The sequence below is a fragment of the Blennius ocellaris genome (assembly GCF_963422515.1).
Source record: "Blennius ocellaris genome assembly, chromosome: 10".
In the NCBI taxonomy this organism is placed as follows: Eukaryota; Metazoa; Chordata; class Actinopteri; order Blenniiformes; family Blenniidae; genus Blennius; species Blennius ocellaris.
The window spans coordinates 4,510,362-4,537,600 of record NC_137659.1 but is presented as its reverse complement, the minus strand read 5'-3'; the positions used below and the strand labels follow the sequence as shown (position 1 = coordinate 4,537,600).

The 27,239-nt window shown below is 41.7% G+C and overlaps 1 protein-coding gene across 4 annotated transcripts in view; it reads right to left on the bottom strand.

Annotated features, from left to right (window-relative positions):
- pard3ab (par-3 family cell polarity regulator alpha, b) overlaps positions 1–27,239 on the bottom strand; it is a 249,773-nt gene that overhangs the window by 74,459 nt on the left and 148,075 nt on the right. For 2 of the 4 annotated variants that reach the window (XM_080503528.1, XM_080503531.1), the window contains exons 14-21: positions 25,205–25,390; positions 24,490–24,660; positions 20,263–20,413; positions 12,035–12,221; positions 10,853–11,004; positions 9,989–10,033; positions 2,141–2,371; positions 791–1,061 (exon numbers count right to left, since the gene is read on the bottom strand). In XM_080503528.1, coding sequence (XP_080359654.1) covers positions 791–1,061; positions 2,141–2,371; positions 9,989–10,033; positions 10,853–11,004; positions 12,035–12,221; positions 20,263–20,413; positions 24,490–24,660; positions 25,205–25,390 — 1,394 coding nt within the window. The remainder of the gene's footprint in view (positions 1–790; positions 1,062–2,140; positions 2,372–9,988; positions 10,034–10,852; positions 11,005–12,034; positions 12,222–20,262; positions 20,414–24,489; positions 24,661–25,204; positions 25,391–27,239) is intronic. The other 2 variants (XM_080503529.1, XM_080503530.1) reach the window with 2 other exon arrangements.

Here is a 27,239-nt window from a genome sequence, read left to right as displayed (position 1 = left end):
CATGAAGCTTTTCTCCTGTCTCACCCATACACCAGTTCTCAGACTAAAGCCAACGGTTTCCTCTCTGACATGTGAGATACGAGCGGAGATACAAGTCGAGATGAAAACTACAGCCACGAAAATCACCATGAAATCCCTGAAAAAGCAACTCGGGGTGCTTTTCACACCAGTGTAGACCAAAATATACAAAGATGCATTGTCGCTCGTTTGGTCCAAATGCTGGCAGAGCATCACGCTTCCATGACAACCGAGCCCGACGCCATGAGAGCGCCACAAATATGAGGCTACCGGCCCCCCCCCCCCCCCCCGAGGACTTTATGCAGCCGGTTAATCCACATTTTCCTTCATCAAGACTGATCTGATTAGATTAACTTTAAAACCTTTGCTTTTTCATTTTTTTAATTTCCTTTTGACTATTTTTAAGCACTTCTTTATACAAGCTTTTTTTTTAATGCATATTACTCCTCTCATTCTTCTTGTTTGATTTGATTGTGTTTTTTATGTAAGTAATGTGTGATACAAATAAAACTTTGATTGTTATATTCCCCACGAATTTTGAGGGCTGTTATTTGTCCATGTTGAGTCAAATCTGCTCGTGTGAGTGATTTGGTAAACCCAAAAAATCATGCGGTTACATGAAAAGGTGTTGTTCATGAAAAGGTGTTGTCGTGTGTACAGGGCACAGTGTTTTCAAAAAGTTGTGTTTTCAGTAACTCTTTCACTTGAAGACAACTTGAAGACAGCGTGTAAACGGCGCCTCACGCTGCCTTGAACAGTTGTGTTGTTTTACCTGAACATGTCGCCGAGGCCCTTCAGCATTCCTTTCTTGGCTTTTCCCTTGTCTCTGTCTTTTTCTTTGTCCTTCTCTTTGTCCTTCTCCTTCCCCACTTCCTGCTTCTTCTTCTCCTTCCCTCCTTTGTCTTTGTCCTTCTTCTTCTCGTCTTTGGTGCGATTGGTGCCGTTAACCAGCGGCTTCTCGGTGCCGGACAGCGGAGTCTGGTCCGCCACCGTGGACACCGAGTCCCGACCCGACCTGGAGCTCTCCTCCGTGTCCTCCTCCACTAGAGATACAAAAAACATCAAAACAAAACAAAAAAAAAATAACATCCAGGAGAAAAAGAAGAGAGATTGTGTGTTTTTTAATCAACAGCTGGTTCAAGAAGTGGTTCATACTAGTCGATAGCCCTGACCATCAGTCTCTGAGAGAAGTGAGATTACTCCTCCTTAATCCAATTTCATTCCATATTACAAGTGATTTAAGAGCTCTGGTCCGTGATGAGACAGGAGCCATTAGAAAAAATTAGCTGCCGAACGTCAATGAATTAGTTACTATTTTATAGCGCTATGGCCTGTTACCCGGCTAAAATACCCCATATTTAAAAGCATTCTGGATTTTGTCGTAGAATTGTTAATGAGTCATGAGGGGAAATAATACTTAATACAGATTAAAGATTTCCACGTCTCACTCCTAATTCTCACTGATTTTTATGTGCGCATCTGTGGTTGGTAAATTTTAAAGCCCATCTGCACTTACAATGTTTTAAATCATGGCAAAATGAAAGAATTAGGAATAAGGCAGGGTGGCGAGGGGATTTTCGCTCATCTTATCACATAATTACATAATTGCCAGTCGCTGCTGGTGAGAGAACTCATGGGTGACCGAGCGGTTTTTGGACAATATGCCTTTTGTATGGTAATATCAGTGGAAATGGTTATTTTAATAAGCTTCTCCTTTTGGCTTCATTTCAATTGTAATTCTTGAAAATGAGGCTGAAGTAGCTGAGGCGGATACAGCGGCTCTGGATGTGCAGGGACGCTGGTGAGGTGGCAAAATCCCGCCCCCCCCTCCGAAAAAAATATGCTTGCGAGTCCCAGCAGCCCTCCACTTCCTGACAGTAAACATTCGATATCGAGTGCTGCAGTGGTTACATCCCGAGTCTTTAATATGCCGTCGCCACAAGCAGACTGAATCAGCCGGCGGACGCGGTGCATTGGTCAGAATACAGTCACCGCCATGCATGAGCTTCAAAGCCACAGCAGAGTTGTTAGAGTCATGTGCAAATAACACAATTGTCACATTCCAGGCGAGTTTCCAGCCAGGACTCCCCCCCCCCCCCCCCCAGGGATTGCTTTTTCTTACATGTCTCCATGCCCTCGTCGTCCTCCTCGGTGGTGGCGGGCCGGTCGTACGACTTGTCGATGGCGGCCCTGAAGCTCTCGTTGCAGCCCCGCCCCCGGATGATGCGGGGGCGGGGCCTGTGGAAGGGGAGGTCGCCGTTGAGGGTCACCTCCGCCACGGCCGTCTGCAGGCTCTCCAGAGAGCTGGATTTCTTCAGGCCCAGCGACGGTCCCACGTCCTTCGTGGAGGAACCTGAGGGTGCAGGATGGACACAGAGAGATGCACTGTGGGAAATGGGTAAACCTGATGAGAGCTACTCAGTTTGCATTGGTCGTCTATACGACTCTATATCTACTTTGTAAGTCAATTTGATTAACTTTAAACAACTGCAAAGGAATGCAAATATAATTTTTTCCCAAAGCAGTTCAAGTCAATTTGTGGAGAATCTGTTCATTGCTAAAGTGGAGCAAAAGATCGACTTCAAACTTTTTAAAGAGTCCCAAGTCATCAACGAGTTGAATTGAGTTGACTTTACTATAAAATCATGAAATGGAGTACTTGATTCATATTATATCTAGGTTATTGTGTTTGAGCTGAAAAAAGAGACAAAATCTAAAACATGGACAAACAAAAGTGTTTCTTATTTATACAGATTTGCAATTTAGGGTAAGACCTGGCTAAATCAAAGCCAGCAGACGTGTAAAGGAAGCAAAGAATCAACATACTGTATGTGAACTTTTTGTTAAATTTACTTCAGTGAAAAGACAACTTTGATACGTTTTCCAGTTACTACACTATTGTGATGCGACACATAATTCTAACTTTGTGTTCGATGTCACTGTACAATCACGATTGTGTTCAATCAAGAAGTCCACAGTTTATTAGGAAACGCATTATTAAGAATATAACCCCTGAAAAATGCATCTCTAATCCCTCAAACGTCTCACATATTCTCATAAATGCTTTAAAAGATATATACAGTCTATCACTCTGGCTCGCTTAAATTTTTTAGAATTTCTAATGACCCTTTTCATCTTGGATGCACAGAAATGCTCTGGTTTTACAATCAAAGGCACAGATTTGTCAATATTTCTATTTGTGCAGGTGAACATAAGTATCTATATGGATCCTGTTTCATAACGACTAAATAAAGAGGAGCCTCTTTTAAAACTTGAAATAATGGCTGAAGATATGATGAGAAGTGAATGAAGCAATGCTACAGGATTGTAGAGGGCAGACAGAGGATGAGAAACATGTTTTTTTTTTCCCCATACCAAACAGTGACTCAGCAATGTGACATTTATCTGACAACAAGTCACTTCCTGTCAGTTCCCAATAAGCAACAACTAAATCTGTCCAAATGTGACCTCAGTGACTTCCCCCGTGTCTGTTTTGATTTTATGTGGCTACAGGACGATACCGTACAGTACTTAAGGGCTTTCGTTTGTGGGGGATGGATTCTGGATTTCTGGGATTTGTTCCAGCCAACCTCACGCTGACCTTGAGTGAACATCCACACGCACACACTCCAACGGCACAATATAGAAGCAGAAAGAAAAACAGATCCACAGGCGGATGATACACGAGAGATAATTCCAGAGTTCAGCTCGGCAATCGCAAAGTGGGTTCAGTTCAGTTCACTGGGGATATGTGACAAATGAGAAATGTGACAAGTGTTTGTCCAATTAGATCTTGAGAGACGCTGCAAGTTTGTGAAAACTGACAGAAATAAATTGGGATGATGAGTTGAGAGTTTCTGCTCCATAACACCGCAGTAAATATAAGTTACCTTCGGGTTGGGGGAGAGGATAATCCCACTCCGAGGTTGGTTTGTAATTCTTTATTTCATTCAAAACTAAAATAAATGAATAAATAGAAATAAACGGTTTTACACCTTTTATACCTTTACATCAGTCTGTTAATGTTCAACATTCTAACTATTTACAGATTATTACACAATCTCAGTTAAAACTTTAAATGATTATTTTTCTATGTTTTGTTGCATTGGATATTTTGTTGACCAAATACAATTACTTACTACTAGATCCAATATTATTGAAGCATTCTGGTCCAAAATACAGTAAAAACGTTTGATTTGTCACTAATATAAGCAAATTATTAAACAAGATGAGTGAAGTTTTCCATGCACTCAGGAAGATTTTATTTAGATTTTTGCAGAGAAAACAAACAAACCAGCAGGTCTGTGCAGAACTCTACCTCAGTCTGCTAATCGTCTGTCTGGCACCAGCTACGACTCCCAGTGTGGAGACGTCTGTTCATCAGAGTTGATGACGCTTCTCAAACTCATCTAACGTCAAGGCAGTTTGACAGTCTGAAGCCAAACTATTCCATATCAGTGTCCATAACACAAGCTGATCAAGCAACTGATGGCCTCAAGTAACAACAACAACAACAAAAAGAAAGCTCTTATCAGAAAATCCCACTGCAGCAAATGTGGAAGAAGCACCTGTTTCACCTGTATAGGATCATCCTCCTCATCCTCCCGAGGCTTAAGGAGCAATCAGCTCCGACAACAATGCGCTATAATCAAACTGGACGCTGTTTGTTTCAGTAGGAAAGGAAACGGATCGATTGCGCGTGTGTGTATGTGTACGTGTGTGTGACACTCCTCCTGACTGGCTACAAATTTCATTACAAGCCGCAGCTCCCAATGAAAATAACCATCAGCAAAATTGGAGAAACATGACAGTTTAATTAAAGTAAGACTATTCGTACAGTGGTGCGGGCATAATTTTAGCTCCCATATGGCACCTTTCGCCGGCTCGGAGTGCGCGTGGCGGATAATGAACAGGAGGAGGAGGAGGAAGAGGGGAGAGAAAGATAAGGTGAGAAGGTACGGAGGTAAATGAAAGAGTCACTAATCTCCTGGGCGGCGTCACTCCAGGGCCGGCGTGGGAGGAGGCCGTGGAGTACACAAGGCCTGATGGGCTGACGTGAAGCGGCAGAGAAAGAAATGCTTCAAGAAAAATAAAAGTACAATATTGGCTCTAATATAATGTGAACGGAAATGGTTTGCAGAGCACATTTTGTTTTAATTTAAATATGAAGTGACCGGATAAAACGTCACTCAACGAATTAAATGTCTGCTGCTCTCATGACTCCGGTTCCGCCTGCTCCTCCCACAACCCCATTTGAAATGAACATCTTTAATTAACAGCAACACCTGCAGCTATTTCTATTCACTGCATGCAACCCGTTTTTAACTGAGGTCCTGTTTATATAACATTGACTTAAAAATACATATATGTAGCGAAAGAAAAGAATAAAATATGATCTGAAGAGAAAATATAATATCATGACCCAGAATAACACAAAACACAAAAAGTCTTGTATTACTTCACGGTGATCAATTTATGGTAACTTATCCACCGTTTCTATTTTTGTAGGTTTCCATGTAACTGAGCTGAACATGAACATGAATTTGACATTTTACTTTAATAAAATCTCCTTTTAGAGGAAAAGTGAGTCATTCTACATGGATAAAACAACACTTTTATGCTGTTTTTGCAAAAAAAACAACAACAACTTGATAATTGCCTTTTTAAGATGTAACCATATTCAATGTAAGCAATGTAACAGTATTAGTGCTCGAGTACAAATTCTGCCCAAAAGTGAAATATTTTAAATGTTGAAACTCTGATATATGGAACCATGAATATAATGTAAACCTCAAACTTTCTTTATGCAGTTCATAACACGATATTTACATGCAAGACGATGAAAAGTGTGACATATCACATATTTATCCTTCTAAATCTCAAATGTTTTCTTAAGAAAATGCCATGATTTATTTTCAAAACATCAGTAAAAAAGGATATTTGTGATTCCATTTGCATACTGATCGAGGGTTGAAAAGAGCCAGAGACCCACTTCAGTGATGTTGTGATTTCAATTATTATTCTGAACATAATGTCATTGGCTTCCTTCAAACAAAACGCAACGCTCATAAAATCAATTTGAGTGAAATATATTGAAATTTATTCAAATGACCTGCCAGAGCTGGAGAATAATCTCAAATAGCAAGTCTGGAGACAGATACTTTTTAATTTTAGGCGAGCAGCTCGCTCACTGTGAGTCCGAAAAAAGAAAATAAAAAGGAACGAGCTGGAACGTTTACATTCAAAATAAAAGAAGAAATGGGAATCACCTCACAGCAGCTAACCTATTGAGCAGAATTCAATATTTCACTAGTACACTTATCTAAATCCAGTAACGTCTAAACTGCGGCTGCGCGATATAAATTCCTCATTAACGCCACATCAACAAGCAGAATCAACAAACAAAAGTTCAACGCGTTTTGAGTTACAACTGGAAGTTTCAGTCACATCGGGATCAAATATTATATTATTAAACTACAAACATTGATTTTATTTTTCCAGAAAATAAGTCCATGTTTAGTCTTGTGGGGTCAATGTAACTTTTTGAAAATGCGCCATCTCCATTTTCCAAGGCAATGGGAAAAACAACTTTTCCCCATGGAAACGGAGGTGCTACTTTTTGAAAATGCTCCAACTGTCTCCATGGAAACAGGATAGCACAACTTTTCTCAAATGGTCTTTAAAATGTATTTTAAAACAAAAATAGAAAAACAATGCGTTTTCACACGAAACAAACTTCACGTAAACAAACTTGGGCGTCTTTTCTTGATTTTCTCTTTACACTTGCTTCATGATTGAAGTAAATTTTTAGTTTTAAAGTTTTAGTCTCAGCGCCAAAGAGAGAAGACTGCGTTTCCAATCCCCCCTTGTGCTTTGGGCTAATAGAATTCACCCTGTTTGATTTAAGTGCCCGAGGTTTATTTGTTCTTTGTGGGCCCCTGGTGGCACTTTACCGCCTTTTTATTTTTCAAACAATGTGTACTCTCCACTAAGTACAAATGAGCCGTGCTCCATTTACCAAAACCAAAATATGACCATCCTGCAGAAAGCAGAGTCTGTGACAGCTCTGAGAGGGGAAGCGGCTGTCCACAAACCCAGAGCCGTGATTGGTTTATTGACACAGGTTACTGCCACATGTTAGACGCGGACACTTCACTGGCCGCGGACAATCGCCGGGCTGTTGCCAGTGTCCCGAGCTGCATCCATAACTGTCCTTCTGCTTCATAAATCCCTGTGAGAAAATGTCCTCCGGGTGATCCCATGAACTCCATAAAACCGGTCTTAAATGTTTTTGGAAGTAATTATTTCCTGCTACTGAAAAATAAAGTAGCGGGTTTGACCTCCAGTTACTTAACTATTACAAAGATCTTTTCAGATGACATTTAGGAACTTGATTTTTTTTTTTCTTAACAGGATAGTAAAGTAGTTCCGTTGGATGTTCCATCTGAAAAACATTAAGAGTTGAGTCACGGTATGAGTCAGCATAACAAGGCACTTTATTAAAAGCTATAAAACAAGAGGATTGATAGAAATCGGCTGGAGGCTCAGAATACACATGAAAAAAGTGAGTCAGTGCAGACCTGCCACTTGTAGAAGAATAATATGAAGAATATTTGTTGAAAATGGGAAAATTTACATATTCTCTCAGGCTACAAATGTTAACATAACCTCATCGCATTCACACTTCAACCGACTGCAATAAATCCAAAACTGTAATTAAATTAAAATCATTTGAAATAGATTAAACTCCATGTTGCAAATGTTACAATACATTTGCAACATTCTCTGAAAAAATTTACAATTTAAATTTTTGGGGGATAAAACAGTCTGTCAATCTAAAATATATATTTATACTACGAACTCTCCAGCTATTTTCAATTACGACTTAAGTAACTAGACCTAAAACAAAGATTAAATTTTAACAATCTTTTAATCGATCTTCACTTTTGAATCACTATAATGCAGCGCATGGCATATTTCATAAAAAAACCTCCAACATTTTTTTTATCCATGTAAATGATGTGAACTTTTCCGGAGCCTTATAAAAGGTCTAATCGTGACTGATCATTTAAAAAAGCAGTCACTGATGTCAGATACTATTGTTTTTTTCTTCTCACTTTTGCAGGACAACTCGCTGTGCTTAAAGCTGTAATTACATGCCAAGTGTGTCCCTTTTTCTTTCTTTTCTGGCTGTTATCGGATTACGTAACGGTTCAGCTGACTCATCTGTAGCCGCCGTTTGGCAGACGCACATGATCAAATATGCAGCAACCTCATCCACGCTGACTCATGCGATCATAACCTGATTGAAAGTTAAAAACAGGCGCCTCTCCATCGGCATTGTTGCCCACACAACTGTTCTGACGAATGCAAAAACAAAGATTAGAATATCGTCTCGTGTTTTTCTCTCGCTCAGCCTTGCTTGATCTTCACCCGTAGGACACTTTTTAAATTTGCGTTGTGCATTTACCGATTCTGGTTCTTTTCTGGTTTTGTCTCGTTAGCAGCACGTCAATTTTGCTGAGAAGAACTGAACCACGCTTAAAAAAAAAAAAAAAGAAAGAAAGAAATACGTTCGATTGAGTCATTGATCCAAAAACTGATGAGATCTTTTCTTTCTTACAGTGTAAAGCTCATTTTGTCTGTATGTCTCTCTCTCCTTCTCGCTCTCAATGTCTATCTCTCTCTACATATATATATTTCTATGTCTCTCTCTCTCTCTGATCGGTCCTTCTGTCTAACTCCGTCGCTGATTCTGGAGGCAGGCCCTATCATTCACTGGAGACAGTGAAAGTAGACGAGACCTGACAGTGACAGATGACTGGCTGTCAGCTCACTGCCTTAACCCGGGACGCCGCGCTTTCTCACCCCGTCGCGTGGCAAACACATACACACAAAACAATTAGAGCGAAACCCGCATCTCTGGCAAAAGAGAGGAAATCAAATCTGTAGTCACCCAGCTGCTTTCGCGACTGTGTTCGGCGGTGACCTTAAAAACTGCGACTGAAAACTGCGACACTCCACTGACAAATTCGACTTGTCAAGAAGTGAATCCGGACGTCGAACACGGAGGGGGAAACGGGAAATAAATGCATGAAGGCCACGAGCATAATATGCAAGTTATCATGGGGATTTGTATTTGCAGGATCAATACGTGCAATTTAATGCCCGTGTCTGTTGTTGCTGCACAATTACTGTCATGTCCTGTACCTGTTATGAATCGATTGATTTTGTGAAGCCATGTGCCTGGATAAGAGTTTTTATCACTGTATGTGCTTCATAAATAAATATCTTCATTTTCATATATATCGGAAATAAATAGCTACTTAAGGAAACTGATGGTTTGGATAGACAAAGTGTGTAGAATTTGGACAAATGCTGGTTTTGACACAACAAACTCAACGTCTTGATAAAAGACGTCAGAATGTATTTATCTTGTGTGCATGGGCTGCAGTGGTTGACATTCTCTCCTCGCAGTGACAATACCCCAGGTTTGAACCTTGGGCGCCTTTCCATGTTTCACGTGTACAAAAATTCCCTCCAGGTTTTCTTCAACGGTTTGAAACATGTCTTTGAGCTTAACTTTCTGCCGTTCTGTCTTCTGGGAATGTGTCCAGGGGGCACCCCGCCTTCAGAGAATACCTACCACCTACCTGAACCAGGGTTTGGAATCCCTCCCCTCACTAACTGTCCGTCTGTCCTATGCTTTTCTGTCTTTCTATCCTCTTACCCCAACCAGAGGTTGCAGGTTCCGTCCTCTGAAAAGGACATTTTTCCTGTCCACCATCACGTGGATCTGTTGGGACTTTCTCTGGCGCTACAGGAATGAATTGAATTGAATCAGCTACCCTAAGTTGGATAAAACACTAATGGAAATGGATGGATACGTCACCCTTTTCCCTCAGATTCTTTCCATGAACTAATAAACCTGAGAAGTTTTTTTCCTCTAATTTGAGCGAACCGGACTTACCTGCGTTGGCCTCGGGACGAGGGGTGAGGTTAATCTCGTCGGCTACTGTTAAAGGAAGAAGGGAGGGAGAAAGAAAAGAGAGGGGGGGGGGGATACAAACATTTGGGGTTTCAGTTAGTGCTCACAGCATTCCACATGCAACATCCAGGTAGCAACGGCAAACATCTGAAGGGGCTTCGTCTCAATTAGGGTCGGACACCATGCGAGACATGAAAGGGGGGGTGCGGGAGATGGAGATGGGAAATGAAAAGAGGTTTCTGAGGATAGCAATCAGACTTGTTGTGATATCAACATGGCACACAGCAGCAATCTGGTCGGGAAGATTAGATATGATTATAGGGAGTGCGAGCAGAGACTGTTGCAGCCAAAGCAATCAGCGGCTGTTCGGAGCCATTTCAAGGTGAATCAACGTGGCGAAGTTCTTGACTTTGGAGAGAGAAGTGGAAGTCTGTTTTCATACAAAGAGGCAAGAGGGAGGGAGGCATTTGAATAGAAAGGAGCATGTCGGAAACATAAGAGTGTGTGTGTGTGCAGGGATGTGGGCTCAAGGCTGTGCAATTTACTCGTCAGTTTTTTAGCTGACGAGAGCAGATGACAGAGGAAATGAAGGCTCGGCATTCAAAACCTATTTTTCACCTTTTATGTTTGAATATAAGTTGGGGACGTCTGATATTCCGGCAAATAGAGACAGCTTTTTCTCAGCCTAAACTTGTATTTAACAAACCTTGTTAATTGTGTGTATGCATGATTCTTGGGCAATCCTTTGCTTTACAGGCAAAGGAAATGTACCTCAGTCTCTTCTTGGGACTTGTCCTTGCAACTGTTGAACCTAAATTTTGTAAAAAAAAGTTTGAACTATTGTACCTAGATCCATGCTCTTGGACTTGCGTGTCTTGATGATATCCAGCTGAGCGGCGTCTCCGAACTGCTTGGTGCGCTTCTCTGACATACTCTGGCGTCCGAAACCTTCCCTCTGGAAAGTACCGTCTGACTGGTTTTCATCTGGATTCAAACAACTGGAAGGAGACAGTGACAGGAGGGTCAGCGAGAAAGGACTTAGACCAGGGTTATCAAACATGAGGCCTGAGGGCCAAAGCTGGCTGCCAACAGGCTGAAATTCAAACTGCAAAAGCAACAAAAAAGTTAGAAAAATATCAATGAAACTTTTTTTTTTATTTTTTATAAATGTCTTAAAACCCATGGACACAAGACAACACTGTGACCCAAGCTGAGATATTGGTGATGCTTCATTGAAATACCTCATTGCTATCAAACTAGCCTCAAAGCCATGCTGTCAGGACGAGTTTGTAAAAAACATGCATAATGCAACAGTTGAGAAGAATTTTTTTTTTTTTGACATTTTACTGTATTTTGCACCAGAAGGTTTCATTATAATTGGCTTTTCTTTGCAAATACTCATTTTGCAAAGCAATTGTTTGCTTTTAAGGGAAAAAAAATAACAAAAATAGAGGGAAAATATAAAAAAAAAAAAAATTTATGAAATATTGAAGGTAGCTGTGAAAGAGGGTCTATGAGGATATAAATAAAATGTTTGGAGCAGAAATGGACAGGGCAAATAAAAGAAAACAGGTTGGAGAAGACATGGGAAACAGGAAAGACAATAGTCAAAATTTCTTTGCAAGGCTAAAAGAAATTAAGAAAGACACCAGAAATATTTGATGATAAATACAATAAAATAAAAATGGGTTGCAGTCAGACGTAATATTGATTCATTGCTCTTCCTCAAACACAAACACTGAGGAACCATGAACAGCTTTTCATCAGCACCGTGTCACAACACCAGTCCTTGACATCAGGCCGATACAGGAGAGACCCGCCTCCGCCAACACTCCAATCAAAGAGCAATCAATGGAAGGAACACACACACACCTACACACACCTAACCAACAGCATCAGACCCTTGCTAGTCTTGTGCACATACCACCTTTCAAACACCAAGTCCTACAATTCAGCATTTACAGAAACAGAAACCTTGGGGTGATCTGGAGGAGTACGGGGGAGTGAAAAGTCCCATTTTCTGCCCACCTGTCATTCTGAACTGGCGGCTCTTTGGCCCACAGCGGCGTCACGTCTGCAGTGAAGCCCACGTCGTCGTGAGAGCTGGACGAGGACTGGTCAGAGAGGTGCGGTGGGAGGAGCGGCGGCCGGTCGTCCTCGATGATCACGGTGTCATCCTGCGGCATGTTGACGGTTGGAGACAGTTGATAGTTCCCTGAAAGACAGAAAAATTAAGATTTTTTTTTTTTAATTATCTTGAAAGACAAATGTCCTGCTTTGCTTGTTCCGAGGCGGTTTCAGGTGACCCTGGACATTTGGCAGAGCTGCCACTGGACAAGTCACCGCATAGGGACACACAATCAAGCAGTGATCACATTTGAGGTGTATTTCCTTGATTCACACCAAAGGGGAGACAAAAAACAACAAATATCAGTTTTCCCATGACATTTTTACCAAGTTATAACTAATCAACATGCATAAAATAGGAATAAATGTTTAAAAGAAGTCTGATTTTGTTCTGGGTCCAACTTCATCTCTCCGGTCTTTGTTACATTACAAATGTACAAGTGTCCCCAAACTCCATACAAGATGCAATCAGATTCAAACCAGGGTCTATCTGAATGTGAGGTGACAGTGCTAACCACTATACCACTAAGTTAATTCAACAACACAACACAATCTCACGGGAAATCTCCAAAAATGAATATATATATATGAATGAAAGTCACAGATTATGTGTGTGTCTGCACACCTAAAACTTGTCACAAGCTTCGCAACAGTTTTTTTTTTTTTTCCTCTTTCTGGGTGTTTTATCTCTCGCATAAATTATGAGTTTATTGTCAGAGTGAACAGTTTTGTTCACGCAGTTCACACTTGCCCGCCAGTCTGTTTGGTAGCAGATTGAAAACTAAGTAAATGTGACTACAGTTTATTTTTAATTCCAACTGGAGAAGTTGTGAGAACTGATCCCACCTATTAGCAAACAGCGATTTACAAACAATTTCAACTTCGGCGATGGAATGAAATATGGAGAAATTAAAGATGGAGTGTCTGATTAATTAGGAGTTAAGTTATAAAACAAAAACAAAAAGAGGAAATCTATTTCCAACACATGAGTATTATTAAAGTATGAGAGAATTTATCAAAGGAATAAATATGCCATTAGAAAATACAAAATAGTCATTTTTGGAGTTTTAAAGCAGAATCAAACCGCTTTTGTTTAATCAGCTTTCACACAGAAATTTGGCAACATCCTGAATAATGTTTCCATGTCAAAACACTGTGCTTATTTCAAGCTGTGACCTCACAAATAAAGATAAAAAGTTCCCTGTGCTGATGCGGGAATCAAACAGTCCTTTTTCTCTGCTGCTGAAAAGCAAGAGCTTAAAAACTCCCATTGATATGCAGCACATGACTTTGTCTTTAATCTCTATTTTGAAATTGGCATCAGAAACGAGGGGGAGAAAGGAGGGAGGGTGAGAGGGGGTGGAGAGGGGCAGCTTTCATGAAAGCTCTCTGTGCTGAGCTCGGGGAGAAGGTTTGTTTGTCTCCAGAAAGTGTTCGGGTTTTAAAGCCACAGACCTGCAGCTCTGAGCCAGGTCTGCCGTTTGAATGCTGGCGACTCTGGATGTTAGGTCCATTGGGTGCTGGGACCTCTGGGTGCCAAGACCAACAGGTGCTGTGGCTCCCAGGTGCTAATACTCTCGGGCTCGGTCCATTGGGTGACAGGACCATCAGATACTGGAGTCATTGGGTACCGGTGCCTCTATGTACTAGGACCATTGGTGCTGGGGCCTCTACATTCTGGGATCATTGGGTGCTCGGTCCTCTGGGTGCTAGGATCATAGGGTGTCAGGGTTCATCAGGTTCCAGCACCATCAATGTGCCAGTAGCATACAGTACTACGACGATGGGATGATAGCACTAATGGGTGCTCGGACCATCAGGCACTGGGGCCTCCGTGTACTAAGACCATAGAAGGCTGGGACCTCCAGCTTGCCTGAGTGAATGGCCTCATGAAAGCAAGCAGAGTGGAAGGAACCAAAGCGGAGACAGGAACATGTGTGACCATGGGAGGGTGGGGATGTGCGTGTGTGGAGGTCAATTAAACCATCATTGGTCGCTGTTTGTAACTTCTTAAGTGGATTTTTATTCAAATTAACTCATTAGGCACTTTCTCCTGGCATGGCCCCAGTTGGTAACTGAACTGCTAAGAAAGTGAAACACTTCCTTTCAACTTCCACCATTATCTCTGATATTATGATGTGCATACTAAATAAACAGCCAATGGATTTAATATTCCATAGCTTAATACAATCAAAAGATTATTAACTATAAAAGCGTATTCCTATGCAACACAAACATTATGAAAACTTGCAGCCGATGGAAGAGTTAAGGTTAAACGCGACTCGTAATGCTTGATTAGTTAACAAATTATGGATAGTTGATTGAAAAAAGACCAACCTAATGACATTCTAATTGAGAAATACTCAAACTATCTGCATACTCGACGCTAGCGTGTAGCAAAGCGTGGGAGTGTATGCCCTTGACACCATGGAGACTTTTCCCGTATGAACTACAACTGTTTTAGTGCTTTCAGTGTGTGTGAGTGTGCGCCCTCCTTTTGGCCCCCTCCCGCTGCTTATGTTTGTTAGTCACTGCAAGTTTCAGAGTCTGGGTGAGTCCTCTGCACCAGCACAGCCTCACACACACACACACACACACACACACTGTATACAAATGTCCGCACACATGTGCACTCACAAAACCACTTAATCCCATTTCCCTAAGCAGTCCAATGCGCAACACTGAGAATCCCATCAATGTCACAGAATGAATCACTGCAGCACAATCAACTGGCAGCGAGTGAGTAGAAAACCAATGAATCTGTCAACTCGCGAGGCTGGTAAAAGAAGGACGGAAAAAAAAAAGGGGGGGGGGAAGAAGAAGGCTTTGTTTTAGTGCCAGCACCCGAGGGCAGCCGTCGGCCAGCAACAATGTCGCTGCCAAGCGGACGGATCGCCCAACGTCACCTGAGCATCAAACGGATAAAACGCACTGTCTGATCAGCAAAGGAACACTTACGGGTGACTCAAATATTAAACTGCCGAGTCCCAGGAGAATATAGACTCCCAGCACATATTCTCCATATTCCACATGTGGAGAGGAAGTATATACTCCAGCCAAAGTGTGCATACACAGTAGCATCATTTCAGAAGATTTTGTCTCCTCGTTTTTCCACGGATATGGAGCGTTTTCAAAAAGTTGCATTCTCCACCATTTTCATGGAAACGGTGCATTTTCAAAAAGTTAAACCTTGTGAAACATTTTCAAAAATGTGCATTATTATTATTTCATTATTGTGTAAACAGACAAGCTTTCTGTTTTCACCTGAATTACTGTTGTGTAAACAGGGCCTGAGGATTATGCTTGGGATCTTATTTTGCTGGATGCTGGATTTCTTGATTATTATCACAATAAGTAAATTCTAAAATAATAGTTGCTGAAAACAGTAATAAATTAAAAATGATAAACAATTACATTTGGAGGTCTGGTATAGGTGAGGTCGCCATGCAAGCATTGCAACAGATCTGACTGTCCACCATAATTAAACGACCCTCAGCTTGAAAATCTGTGCAGTATAATTGTAACAGGTCTGAACTCCATTTTTTTCTTATTTTGAATAGTCTCTTCTTTTCCCCCATTCACTCTGCTCAGGCGGCATCCATGTGAGGTCTCACTGTATCATTACGATCCGACAGACTTTCTCTGAAACTATTAAATGAAAAGGGAAAAGATTCTCTAAATGTGAGAGTAACGGGGAGTGAAAGACAAGAAAAGGAGTTTTTCTATTCCCCCTTCCCTCCCTCTCGATTTTAATTTTGTCTTGTCTCCATCTATTTGCATAATTAGTAAGGAGGTTATTGCCAGGGGTGTCGGGCCTTGAAAGCTATTGGCCTGAAGGAATAATTAAGTCGCTCTCTTATCCATTGGCATCTTTCAGAGTGCACAAAACCAGCGAGTGATCTAAGAGCGTGGGGCGAAACAAGAAGCCGATATGTGCTGAATGGAGATGATGTCGTTTTCTAAGAAAGCCAGAATGCATGATTTATGTTTAGTGGCACCCCCTCTCAACTACAGAACAGACTTTTTTTTTCCCCCCCGTGGAAAGACACCACCCCTCCCTCCGGCACACACACACACACACACACACACATACAGGTTTTATTTATTCAAGTGAGGCTTGCTGAGCATGCAGAGCTCGGCCTGGCGTCCACACACTTCTGGGAACTGCAGCGCCGCTCTTCTTGCACGGAGGGTCTCAGCGATGCAGCGGCTGAGTTGGGCGCTTTTTACAGATCACCAACATTTCTGCTGATTCACGAGAAACGTGAAGAGATGGAACAGCTCACACGATCTTCAGCTGGGATTCTAACATGAGACCACACACGGGGGGTTTATAAAAAAACAAAAAAAAACAACAAAAAAAAACACACAGCTTCCAGCCAGTCCCTCATTACACGACTTCACCCAAGTGCATGGGAGTGGTGGGTGAGCCGACCCAAAATTACACACAAACACGCCACAATTGTTACCTTCTTTGTGGTGGTATGCAGACAGTACGGTGCTCTCTTGTTTGGACAGATCAGTCATTGTTCGGCCCGAGTCCGATTATGTCAAGTCAAGTCAAGTCACAGGGACATTTCGATTGTACTTAAATCAAAGAAAGAGTCATAACAGAGTCAAGTCAGGGAAAAACTTTGAACACAACATGTTTGGACCAACAAAACCCATGTAAAAGTGTTGAAAAGCTGCATAATAGAACCCCTTCTAAAACCAGTGAAGTTTCCAGTGCGAGTTCATATATTTGCAGAGACAAACCAAAAGAAAACCCAATGCTGCATATACACAATTGTTTTATTACTATTTGTGCAATAATACCATCCGTAAAAGTTGACTTTAGGTCACTGCCGAGAAAAGCAACACGAGTAGTACAGCAGCTTAAAGCCAGAGCCCCCTGGACTTTATCCTCTTTGCTTTCGGCCCACAGTGGCAAATTAAACAACATTTCAAATAAGGCTTTAATCCTTTCCCCACCTCTCCAATCTCACTTTTATACAAAACTAGAGGAAAAAAAAAAAAAAGCTCTGCTCTAATATCTCTAAGCGCTTGGGAACAAAAAAAAAAAAGAAAAATTCTGGGTTTTAACGACTTTCTTGAGGTTAACAGATTTGGAAAACACATGTAAAAAAAAGTACATCCAAAACATTTGTCATGATAAGGCGCGGTTGAAATTCATCCTAAAGTGGCCGGGGGAAAAAGAAGAAAGGAAAACACTCCACTGGGTTGATTAACTGTTTAATAAAAGGTCTCCCATGTCTGTGATAGCAATTAGGAAAAGGCCGTCGCTCCACAGGCCAACATGTTTCCTCCATCTGCTCTCTGGAGGACTTTAATATGCAAAAAGAAAACTGACATTATGCTGCTTGACCCAGCTGATTCAGAGCGGGGGAGACACAGAAACGATGTACACGTGATGGAGGATCACAACGCAGGTGGAGCATTAGCGGTGTGGGGTCTTAAAAGAGTCAGAAAACACACATTGTGTTTGGTTTTTCTTTTTTTTTTTTTTTTTAATAATCCTCACAAAGTCACTACACTTCAGCAGAGAGAGGTGGGGACATTCAATTTAAGCACAGACATCTTTGGTGTAATCCTTCCTGCCAACGCCGAACGATTGGAAGCTCCTCCGCTTTCTAAACATCATTTAATCTGAGAGGAAGATTTAGATCTGGGATCAAATAGCTGCAGATAGGAATTCATCCATTTTTTTCTCCTCAGGTTTCTCTCAACAGTTGCTTTCTTTCATTCTTTTTTTTTTTTTTTTTTAATACTGTCAACTGATTTACCCCCAGATTACCAAGTAAGAGAAACTGATGGATTCATTATTTGATGTCAAGTAATTGACACAGTTTACTTGAAAATTCATGATTCTATTTCTCTTGCTTTGTTTGTGTTAACAATCCACTTTCTGAGTACTGGCAGAGACCTGAAAACTGCGTTTCTTCCTGAAAGCTAACCTCTATTGGGATTATTTATATAGCTTTCGATTTGTCAAAAAAAAAGAAAAAGTATCCCTTGTTTGGAGCAAAAATGTAAAATATGAATGTAAAAATCGTGCTTTTTTTTTCATCATTTTCTTCTGGATGCATCGTTTTAGTTTAAGTTTCTCTTTGCCAGAGAGTCTTGTGCTATGGATGTGATAGGACACATCGACTTTCATCAGAATTGAAGAAAACGCCAGGGACTCGAAGTTGCAGACAATTGGCTGGTCGAATGAAGAAAAAGCAAAACAAAAACAACTATCTTGTTTCTCACATTAAAGCTGAGAAGCAGTTTATCTATCTTATATGCATCTGCCTTGAACCTTTGTACTTTACATCCATTGGAAGCTCAGACTGTTGGATGCTGCTGCCTCATCTATTGGCGCTCTCCGTCACTCAGAACTTCTTTTGCGGTAAAGAAAACACCTCAAGACTTCACTTTATTGAGCGCTCATTAATGAGGCAGAGTTAGTCATGGCTAATAAAAAAAAAAAAAGTAATTAAAAGTTGGTGTGTCCACTCAATTATCTTGCAGTGAATTTAAAAGGTATTTGCCGACTCAGCTCAAAAAAAAAAAAAAAAAATCCCCCCCCCCCCAAAAAAAATCTGTATTTTCAATAATAATGTATTTCACCTCAATACACACGGATTACTATAAGCAAAGAAACAGTTTGGGTCATCCTGTTTTTCTGCACGGCCACATCATCTGCTCCTCCTTTTACCTCGATACGTAACCAACCATCCCCGTCCATTGTCCGGACGCCACACGAGTGCGATCCTGCACATGTGCGTGTAAAGCTCCCGCACGCCGACACGAACAAGCTCGCTAATCTCCTACACTTTGGCCAACAAACACACTCACTTCCAAATCAACTCGAAGCCTGTTTGAGCAATGACAGACAGGTCATCGAGTATCAGGGAGACTCACTGATTTCCCTTTTTTCCTCCTCTGTTTTTCTACATCTACCTCAAAGTGCCCAACTGAACAATCAGCCATAATATTATGACCACCTGAGTAATGATGCTTAAGTCAACAGAACGGCTCAAATCAGACCCCAGCGATTCCACAAGCCTTATTTTAAGTAAGATAAATTCTGTCACAATTAAGGAGTGACGTCTTAGTGGATCCAAAACATCCACACGGGTTAAGCCATTATTTTGAAAGGATTATTATGGACAATTTTCAGATCCAGCAGAAAGAAGCCTATGCCATTCAGGAACAGAGCAAACAATGAGGTGTGCAAATGTATTTCTCTAAAAATAGTTTATTTTTTTAAATACAATGGAAATTTGCTTTTATTTATTTATTTATTTTAGCTAATTTAATTTGTAGAGTTCTATATATTTTCAATTTAGGACACGTACAGTGAAATATTCTGAAGCTTTTTATGACAAATCTCTTTATACTTTTTGCTTATAAGTGATAAAGTCAGTATATAATAAACACAAGTAACATTCAAAAGTGTTTTAGAAGTGTGTAAATAACCGACAAACTGGCTAACTTTGTAAATTACAGTCTAACTTTCTAAATATTAAAACGGATCACATTATGAGAGGTTTTTCCAGTAAAGAAACACCGTCTCCATTGGTTTTTTCCCAGGTTAACATGCACCCAATGATCCATATGAGCTGTGCATATATATATATATACATATACCAAGACCGGATGCAAATGTGTCTGTCCACTGTAGTAAATTTCAGTGGTGGCTACACACACATTGTACATTACATCCATTTATAATATCAGCTTTTCCAGCAGGAGTAACAGTAACTTTTGACCACAGGGGTCAGCTTTCATTTTCTATGTGCATCAGTGAGCCGTGACCACTTGTGACCTGATCGCTGGTTCACCAGTTTTCCTTTTTCAAATCACTTTGGTCCTGACAAATACAGACTGAGGACATCCTGCAAGAGCGAGCATTCTGGAGATGCTCTGACACCAGCTGTCTAACTGTCATAACATTAACCTTGTCAGAGCTCCAAACCATTTTTTTTCTCGCTAGATAAATGGGTTTCACACTTTTATACTCCAAATTTCACCATCTCTAGCTATATAACATAACACATGCACAACAATAATGTAAACAAAAAACCCAAAACAGAAATTACCTTAAAAAGAGAGACTAATAAATAAAACAATTTTCATCTGACCTATTGTGCGTGGCATCATTCCTTGTCGTGGCATTAGGTTGTCATCAAGCCCCTCCAGGCCACCGTAGAGAGAGTGTGAGATTCTCCGTTCATGGTCATCCAGGGAGGTGTTCAGAGTCTGCTGGGGTCCCATCGGGCTCCCCGGTGTTTCCTAATAAAACAAATAAAAAGAGCAGCTATTAGTCTCACTCTGATCGTCACTCAACCTTATGTTTTTTATGCATTCCAAAGATAAAACAGTGTCGACTGATAATGAGCAACGAAACAAATCCTGTACACGAGTAGAGAGAAGAAGAGTCCCACTCATACTCGATAAAAGTCAAGACAACAAGCCTGAAGTGAACTGGCCCCGCGAACACCTGCTAAAACAGTAATGGATGACGCAGGGGCAACTATCCATGCTAATGCTACCGCTGCGATAACAAGGATAAATGAGCATGGATTTCCAATAGGCTGCAGAGCAACGGGCTGTTCACAAGCCCATGGTTCCCTCACAGGGGAAGGTTAGCCCGCAAGCATCTTGACATTACCCTCAGGACACATGATGATACTCTCTTGTTTGCTGGACAAACAGAACATTTGCTGGCCCTGTCACCCAAAAGCACACATCCATGGCCTAGCAGTGTGTGTGTGTGTGTGTGTGTGTGTGTGTGTGTGCGCGCGTCTGCTCTCTGTGTTTGACCATTGGATCGTTGACTATATTGATTTGCTATGGCTTTCCCATTTCTTACTGAAGGTGATGACAGCTCTTGCCATGGAGATAACCATCATCGCCGGCATCACATAACAAGCGATAACACTATCACACTCCAGTCAATACCAGAGCCAAATTACCCCAATCAATGACTATAACTAGCAAGGCTGGGATTCGATTCTGGCTGAAGGTCTTTGCCCAATGATCCTTTCAGCTCACTAAACGGTTGAGGTGTCGTAATATCCACTGCCGAATAGATACGGATGTAAACAAACAAGTTCAGTTCACCAGAAAATGCACATGTGGGTAATAAAAGGCCTGGCGGGGATGTGAAGTGTAATAAAGTGGATGTCAGAGTCAAGGGCCGAGTGTTCAGCCCTCATGACAACAAATACTTTCACATCATAAGTAAGCTTCCCTCGTGGCAAAAGTAGAGGATCTGCAACATTGGTGAAAATATCTCTACCGCAATGTGTCAAAAGGAGATCAACCATAAGTAAACTTGTATATAAACTAGGAATACGCTCATTACTCTGTGATTAAGGATGGGAATCAAGGTAATAAGATAAAAAATAAAAACCCACACTGGGTTGTTATTTCACTTCATTATCAGGAAGACAAATACATTTGTTGTAATTATGACATGGTGAACAACAATGAAGTGTTAGGTTCCATCTATAGTCCTATATGTGAGGACTTTTCATACCTAATTACAGCACTGTGCGGAGATCTGTGGGACTTCACTGTGTGCACTAACTCACACTTAGAATTTTGGTTATCATCAGCATATTACATACATACATGTACATACACATTCTTACAGTCGCATCTATTCAAATGACATACATTGTTAAATATTTTAAATCTCAAGTTATGTGCACGGCAAAGCAGGATGTATTAGCAGAGAATATACAGAAAACATCCATTCATCAGGAAATGGGGAGATAGGGTGTTGCACTTCTTTCAGGGAAACATTTTACCGTGAAACATTGCAAATGATGATTTTATCCTTCTCCTTATTTGAAACCGTTTACAGTTGACTGCTCGATCCAACCAACACTATCTGAAGGCCTTGTGGTGCCAAAGTGATCTTTGATTCTGCTTTGTTACAAAGTTTAAGTACATTTTTCTAAGCATTTCAGTTCGTTGAAGTAACAGATTGTGCTAAATGGGCCAAAATCACACTTGGAAGTTCACACTAATGTCCAACATTATTGCCATTGTTGGTGCAGAGGGGATCCGCCATGATGCTGGATGCCGAAGAATGCAACTCCCTCGAGTGCACGATGAGGAAACAGACATTTGACAGTATTTTACAGAATGAGAAATAATCCACGAGTGGTTTTTTGATGCGAGATAGAGATGAGGCGATAAATGGCCAAACAGCTCATATGTACAAGATAAAGACTTGGTTTATTTCATTTATTGTGGTTTTTACACCACAAGTGGTGAAGAAATCGAGTCGCTTGAAATTGCCTGAGTCATGCCTGGAAGAGCTAATCTAAAACTTCAGATAGCCGCGACAAATCCACCCAGGAAACAAACTCAATTCTAAGGTCGACATATGGCACCGTGACTGCTGGCACACTGCTGTTCCTGACTTTAAATGAGGGAGATAATGAATTGGCCGGCCGAGGGGCTGAGGTGAAACGCCTCGGTATTGGCCGATGGGATTTACAATACTGAGAAGGGGGGGGGGCTCGATCTCATCGAATGCTGGTGGTGATGTGGAGGAAGTTGGTGCTCCTGCGAGGACAAAGGGAAAGAGGCATCGGAAGCAGTTGAGCTTGTAATTTATGCAGTGGCAAACATAAGATTGATTGGAGATTGGCTGTCATGGGATGGTGACGCCGGGAGCAAAGTAAATACAGGATTATAAAGCGCACACGTCTGTAAATGTCAAAATGAGCTACATCCCTCCTTCCTGTCGTACACGGGTAATATTCAATTTTAACCAATATTTGATCGACAGTTGGTTACGAGGCTTTAACGACCTATCGTCGCCTTATTTGGATTCCTGAAAGCATCTTTAAGTGGTTTCTTTGAGTATGGCTGTTGTTTTCCTCTCCTTGTTTTCCCAGTGTCATGGACACTATTTCTTCTAAATAGCCAGACACTTGGACAGCCTCAAGCTATGCCCCCGGCCCCGCATGTGAAGCAAAGATTGACAAAACTCCCCGGGCTCGAATTTTATTCATCCAACATGCTCGCTGTGAAGTCTCACTGCCTTGACATGTCTGCAATAAGCGCGCACACGCACGCGCAGTATCTCAACAAGCGAACAGAGCGAGATCTCGCCTTGAAAATAAATGCATACATGCATAACTTGGACTTGCAGAAGCACCAACTGCACACGAGCGTGCGCAAAGACACAACACGCACGCACACACACACACACACACACACACACACACACACACACACACACACACACACACACACACACACACACACACACACACACACACACACACACACACACACACACACACACACACACACACACACACACACACACACACACACACACACACACACACACACACACGAAACACACCTCCAGGCTTAGCCTCTGCTTTCAATTACCACACAGACCGAGGGGAAATCAAAACTCTGACACACCAGGTTGGAAAAGGAGCAGAGCAGCGAGAGCAGGCAGTGCCAGAGGCGCACACGTGCACGCCGGCAACACGGAAACGCCGAGGCGATGTGTGTGTGAGCGTGCACGGATTCAGACTCGGTGTTGAAGTCGGCGACGGGCCAAGGTGTACAGAGAATGTAAAAACATGACATTGAGGGGAGGTGGGGGGGAAAAAGTTGTGTAGCTCGGTTCATGGATGTGTTTTTTTTTTCCCTTCCCTCCTCAGGCAGCCTTCAGGGAGGAGAGAGTGGGAGTGGTCAGAAACCACTATGACCTGACGACTTACTTAGATGCTATGAAAGAATTATTTGACGGTCCTAGCAAAATCCCCCAGTGGTTTGCTTTGGCTCGGCTTATATTTTGTTTTTATACGAGAGGGCCTTTTGGGGCTGCACACTGATAAAGTGCTCAGTACTCTTACCTCACAGCCTCATTGTTCTCCTTAGGCATGCATGAGTTTTCTCTAGACACTTCGGTTTCCTCCTTCAGTCCAAAAACACGCATTATAGGTTAATTTTTGACTCCAAATTGCCAGAAATCTCTCCTGTGACCTGTCCAGGATGTGACCCGCTTTACTCAGGTGGGATGCAATGGTATAGAAAATGGAAGGAGGCCACAGATTGTAGAGGTTTTCATTCCAAACCTTCACTGTCATTTTTGTAGACATGTCCTGATATTCATCAGCTCCCCCATCGCCCATTGAAATCACTTTGTAGGTGAATCACTAACTGTCAGTGTGTCATTGCTTTTGTTTTCCTGTCTTTAATCCTGTCTACGTCAGCTTGGATTGACTCTAGCTCTCGTTTGGCTAAAACAGGAAATAGAACAGAACCCCGTGGTAGTAACTCAGCTCATATTTGACTGTTGCATACAGTTAGTGTTATTTCCTCACCTCGTTCCTTTTAGTCACCCGTCTGGCCACGATGAGCTGGATCATGCCGCGCTTGTTGCCCTCCGTCGACATGGACTTGCGAAGCGTCTCCATGGCGTCTTGGTTGGTTTTGCCCAACAGCGACTCTCCGTTGACAGCAATTAGCTGGTCGTTTACTCGCAGGCGTCCGTCCTTTAGGTTCAGGAGACAACAGAGATGTTTTGTGTGTGTTTAGACTTTTCTCTCTCCAATTACTGAACTATATAAGAAATAAAAATAGCCATTCTTCTAACTTTCCAGTGACCTTGATCTGATCAAACAACGCTCTCAAAGAGCATATCTTGTTTCTAGTCATGATCTGATGTCTGGCAGAGAGGAGTGCTATTTAAGTCTGTTATTATCTGCTGTCAACACACGCTTGTTTGTACGAAAAACAATCAAGTTGAAGGACTATGGAAATCGACTACAGTCGTGGAGACAGCCACAGAAAAGAGGGCACTCTGTGCTCTCGTGACAGCTTAAGCTTTATCATCTAAAAAGAGCCATTTTCCTTTGCTTTGTCTGTTTTACAGGCAAACAATTGCAGGAAGTGGCCATGAAGCATGACATTAAGCTGGAGACTTTTTAAAGTCTAGTTTTTTGGGGGAAAAAAAGATATTTAAGAACTTTTAAATAAATTGATCTGATTGAAGTGTCTTTCTACTGAAAAAAAAGCACTTTCAGGAGGGTGTCGTACCTTACAGGCTGCTCCTCCATTTATGATGGATTTCACAAAGATGCCCAGATCTGCATGGTTTTCCTTGGAGCGGTTGCCTTTGACGCTGACGCCCAACCCTGCTGACCCAGAGTCGCTGAGGGGGATCTCGAAAGTCAGGAACTCTCTGGTACCATCTGGAGTCAAGACCAACTCGTCCTCCTCCGTCTTTATGAGAGAGGAAAAAAAAAAAAATTCAACACCCATCACGAAAACCACACACGGAATCCAGGCAGCAAATACACGAGCATGATTCAAAAGATCTGCAGAGTCCACAGAGGCAGACGTGCATTTTAATACAGTTAAATCCTCATATACTATAATGAGCATAATACAAAGCAAAAAAAACAACAACAACAACCACACAATTAGTCCAGCATAAAGCAATATGGAGAAAAGACACTCCAGCCTTGCTGTGCTCTCACTGTGCTCCTTTGTGTTACCCAAAGGACAAAAAGTTAAAAAGGACATTCATTTGGCCACTTGAGGTTAATGAAAAGTGCTTGCGTATAAATTGCAGCCGGGCAGATAGCGGGGAGATAAATCAGAGAGCAAGCTCATTAACGGCATCAGATGTATTCGTTTTAAAACAGGCTTGTGCTTCATAAGTGCTAAATCGGGTACTTAGCATACACGGGCAGGGACTTGTGTTCTCTAATCAAGCCATGGGCCTCACCCAGCAATACTCCTCCGAGAGGAGGCGGGGCTTAAAAACTTTGGCGAAATAATCACACCAAGATGGGATTTTATCAGACTCAGGGTGTGAGGATGGCTAAAATTTTCTTGACTTCTTCTTTTTTCCCCCCCCCCAATACCTGGGTTTGTCCAATCTCCTCGTGAAGCAGATTTGATCATAAATCAATTTCACACAGCAGTTAAAAAAGGGAGGCAGAAGTGGGACTATGCAGAGTAATGGAAGGCATATCCTACAGACCATACGAGTTTAACAATATTCTAAGTTCTCAACCCGCCACACTGTACAGCAACAATCTATATAAACACTGGTCACAAGATAAAGTAGTTTGAGACAACAATACATGATTGCGCAAGAATAACGCATCCAAAACATAAACATGAAAGGACCCTTTGCCATTGTGACATTTGTGTTTGGAGAGAAATCCCCAAAATTAGAGGAGGAGAACAAGGACGAAAGAGAGAGGCCAAGTTTAGATGATCATTTTGGAAAGGGAGCTTGAAGTAAGTACTTGTCAGCATCTACTGGCATTTACTAGCATTTTATGTCACGGTTTTATGTAATTGTCTTTCATTGTCTAGCAAAAACGCACTACGTTCAAACATAATTAACAGGCCACAGTAGGCAGCAAACATCATGATCACCCCAAATATCTGACAGTCTTGTGACCAAAGACAACCTGCAATAAATATCACACTATGACTTCATCCATCCTTGAGCTGGGCTCACAGTGCGACGTTGGACCATCGATTGAGAGCCACGATTCTCCCGCAGTTATCTTTCTTCTGCAACGGTTGAAAAATCCCACAGTCCGGAGCGGCCTTAAGTCGATGAAAAAAATTAAACATCTGACCACTTGCTAGACTATCAAAATATGAGTTGGTTAGGGCTCTATCCATGTACAAGATTCTGCTTAAAATGGTCATGTTATGCAAATTTCTCTTTCTAATGGTTTTTCCAACTGTAATATGCATCCCCATACCAGGGAAGTGTGTCATCTCACTCCCTGGCTTGTTTCAATTTTCAAAAGTTGTGTTGCTTCAATAAGCCAATTAGAAATCAAGCCCTATATAGTGTCATCGGGGGTTAAGCCAATCATAATCAAGGTTGGCCCTCCCTTTTACCCTTCCACAATTTGGTAGCTCTGCTCTGGCACATGGCACCACCAGAGGAAACACTCCCTCCTCTTCTCAAGATGAGCACATGTGGGCAGTCAGTCCAGTTCACAGTAAAGTTGAAAAACAACATTTTTGGACCAACAAGACCCGTGTAAAAGTGTTGAAAAGCTGCATAATATGACCCCTTTAAATGTTATGCACTCGC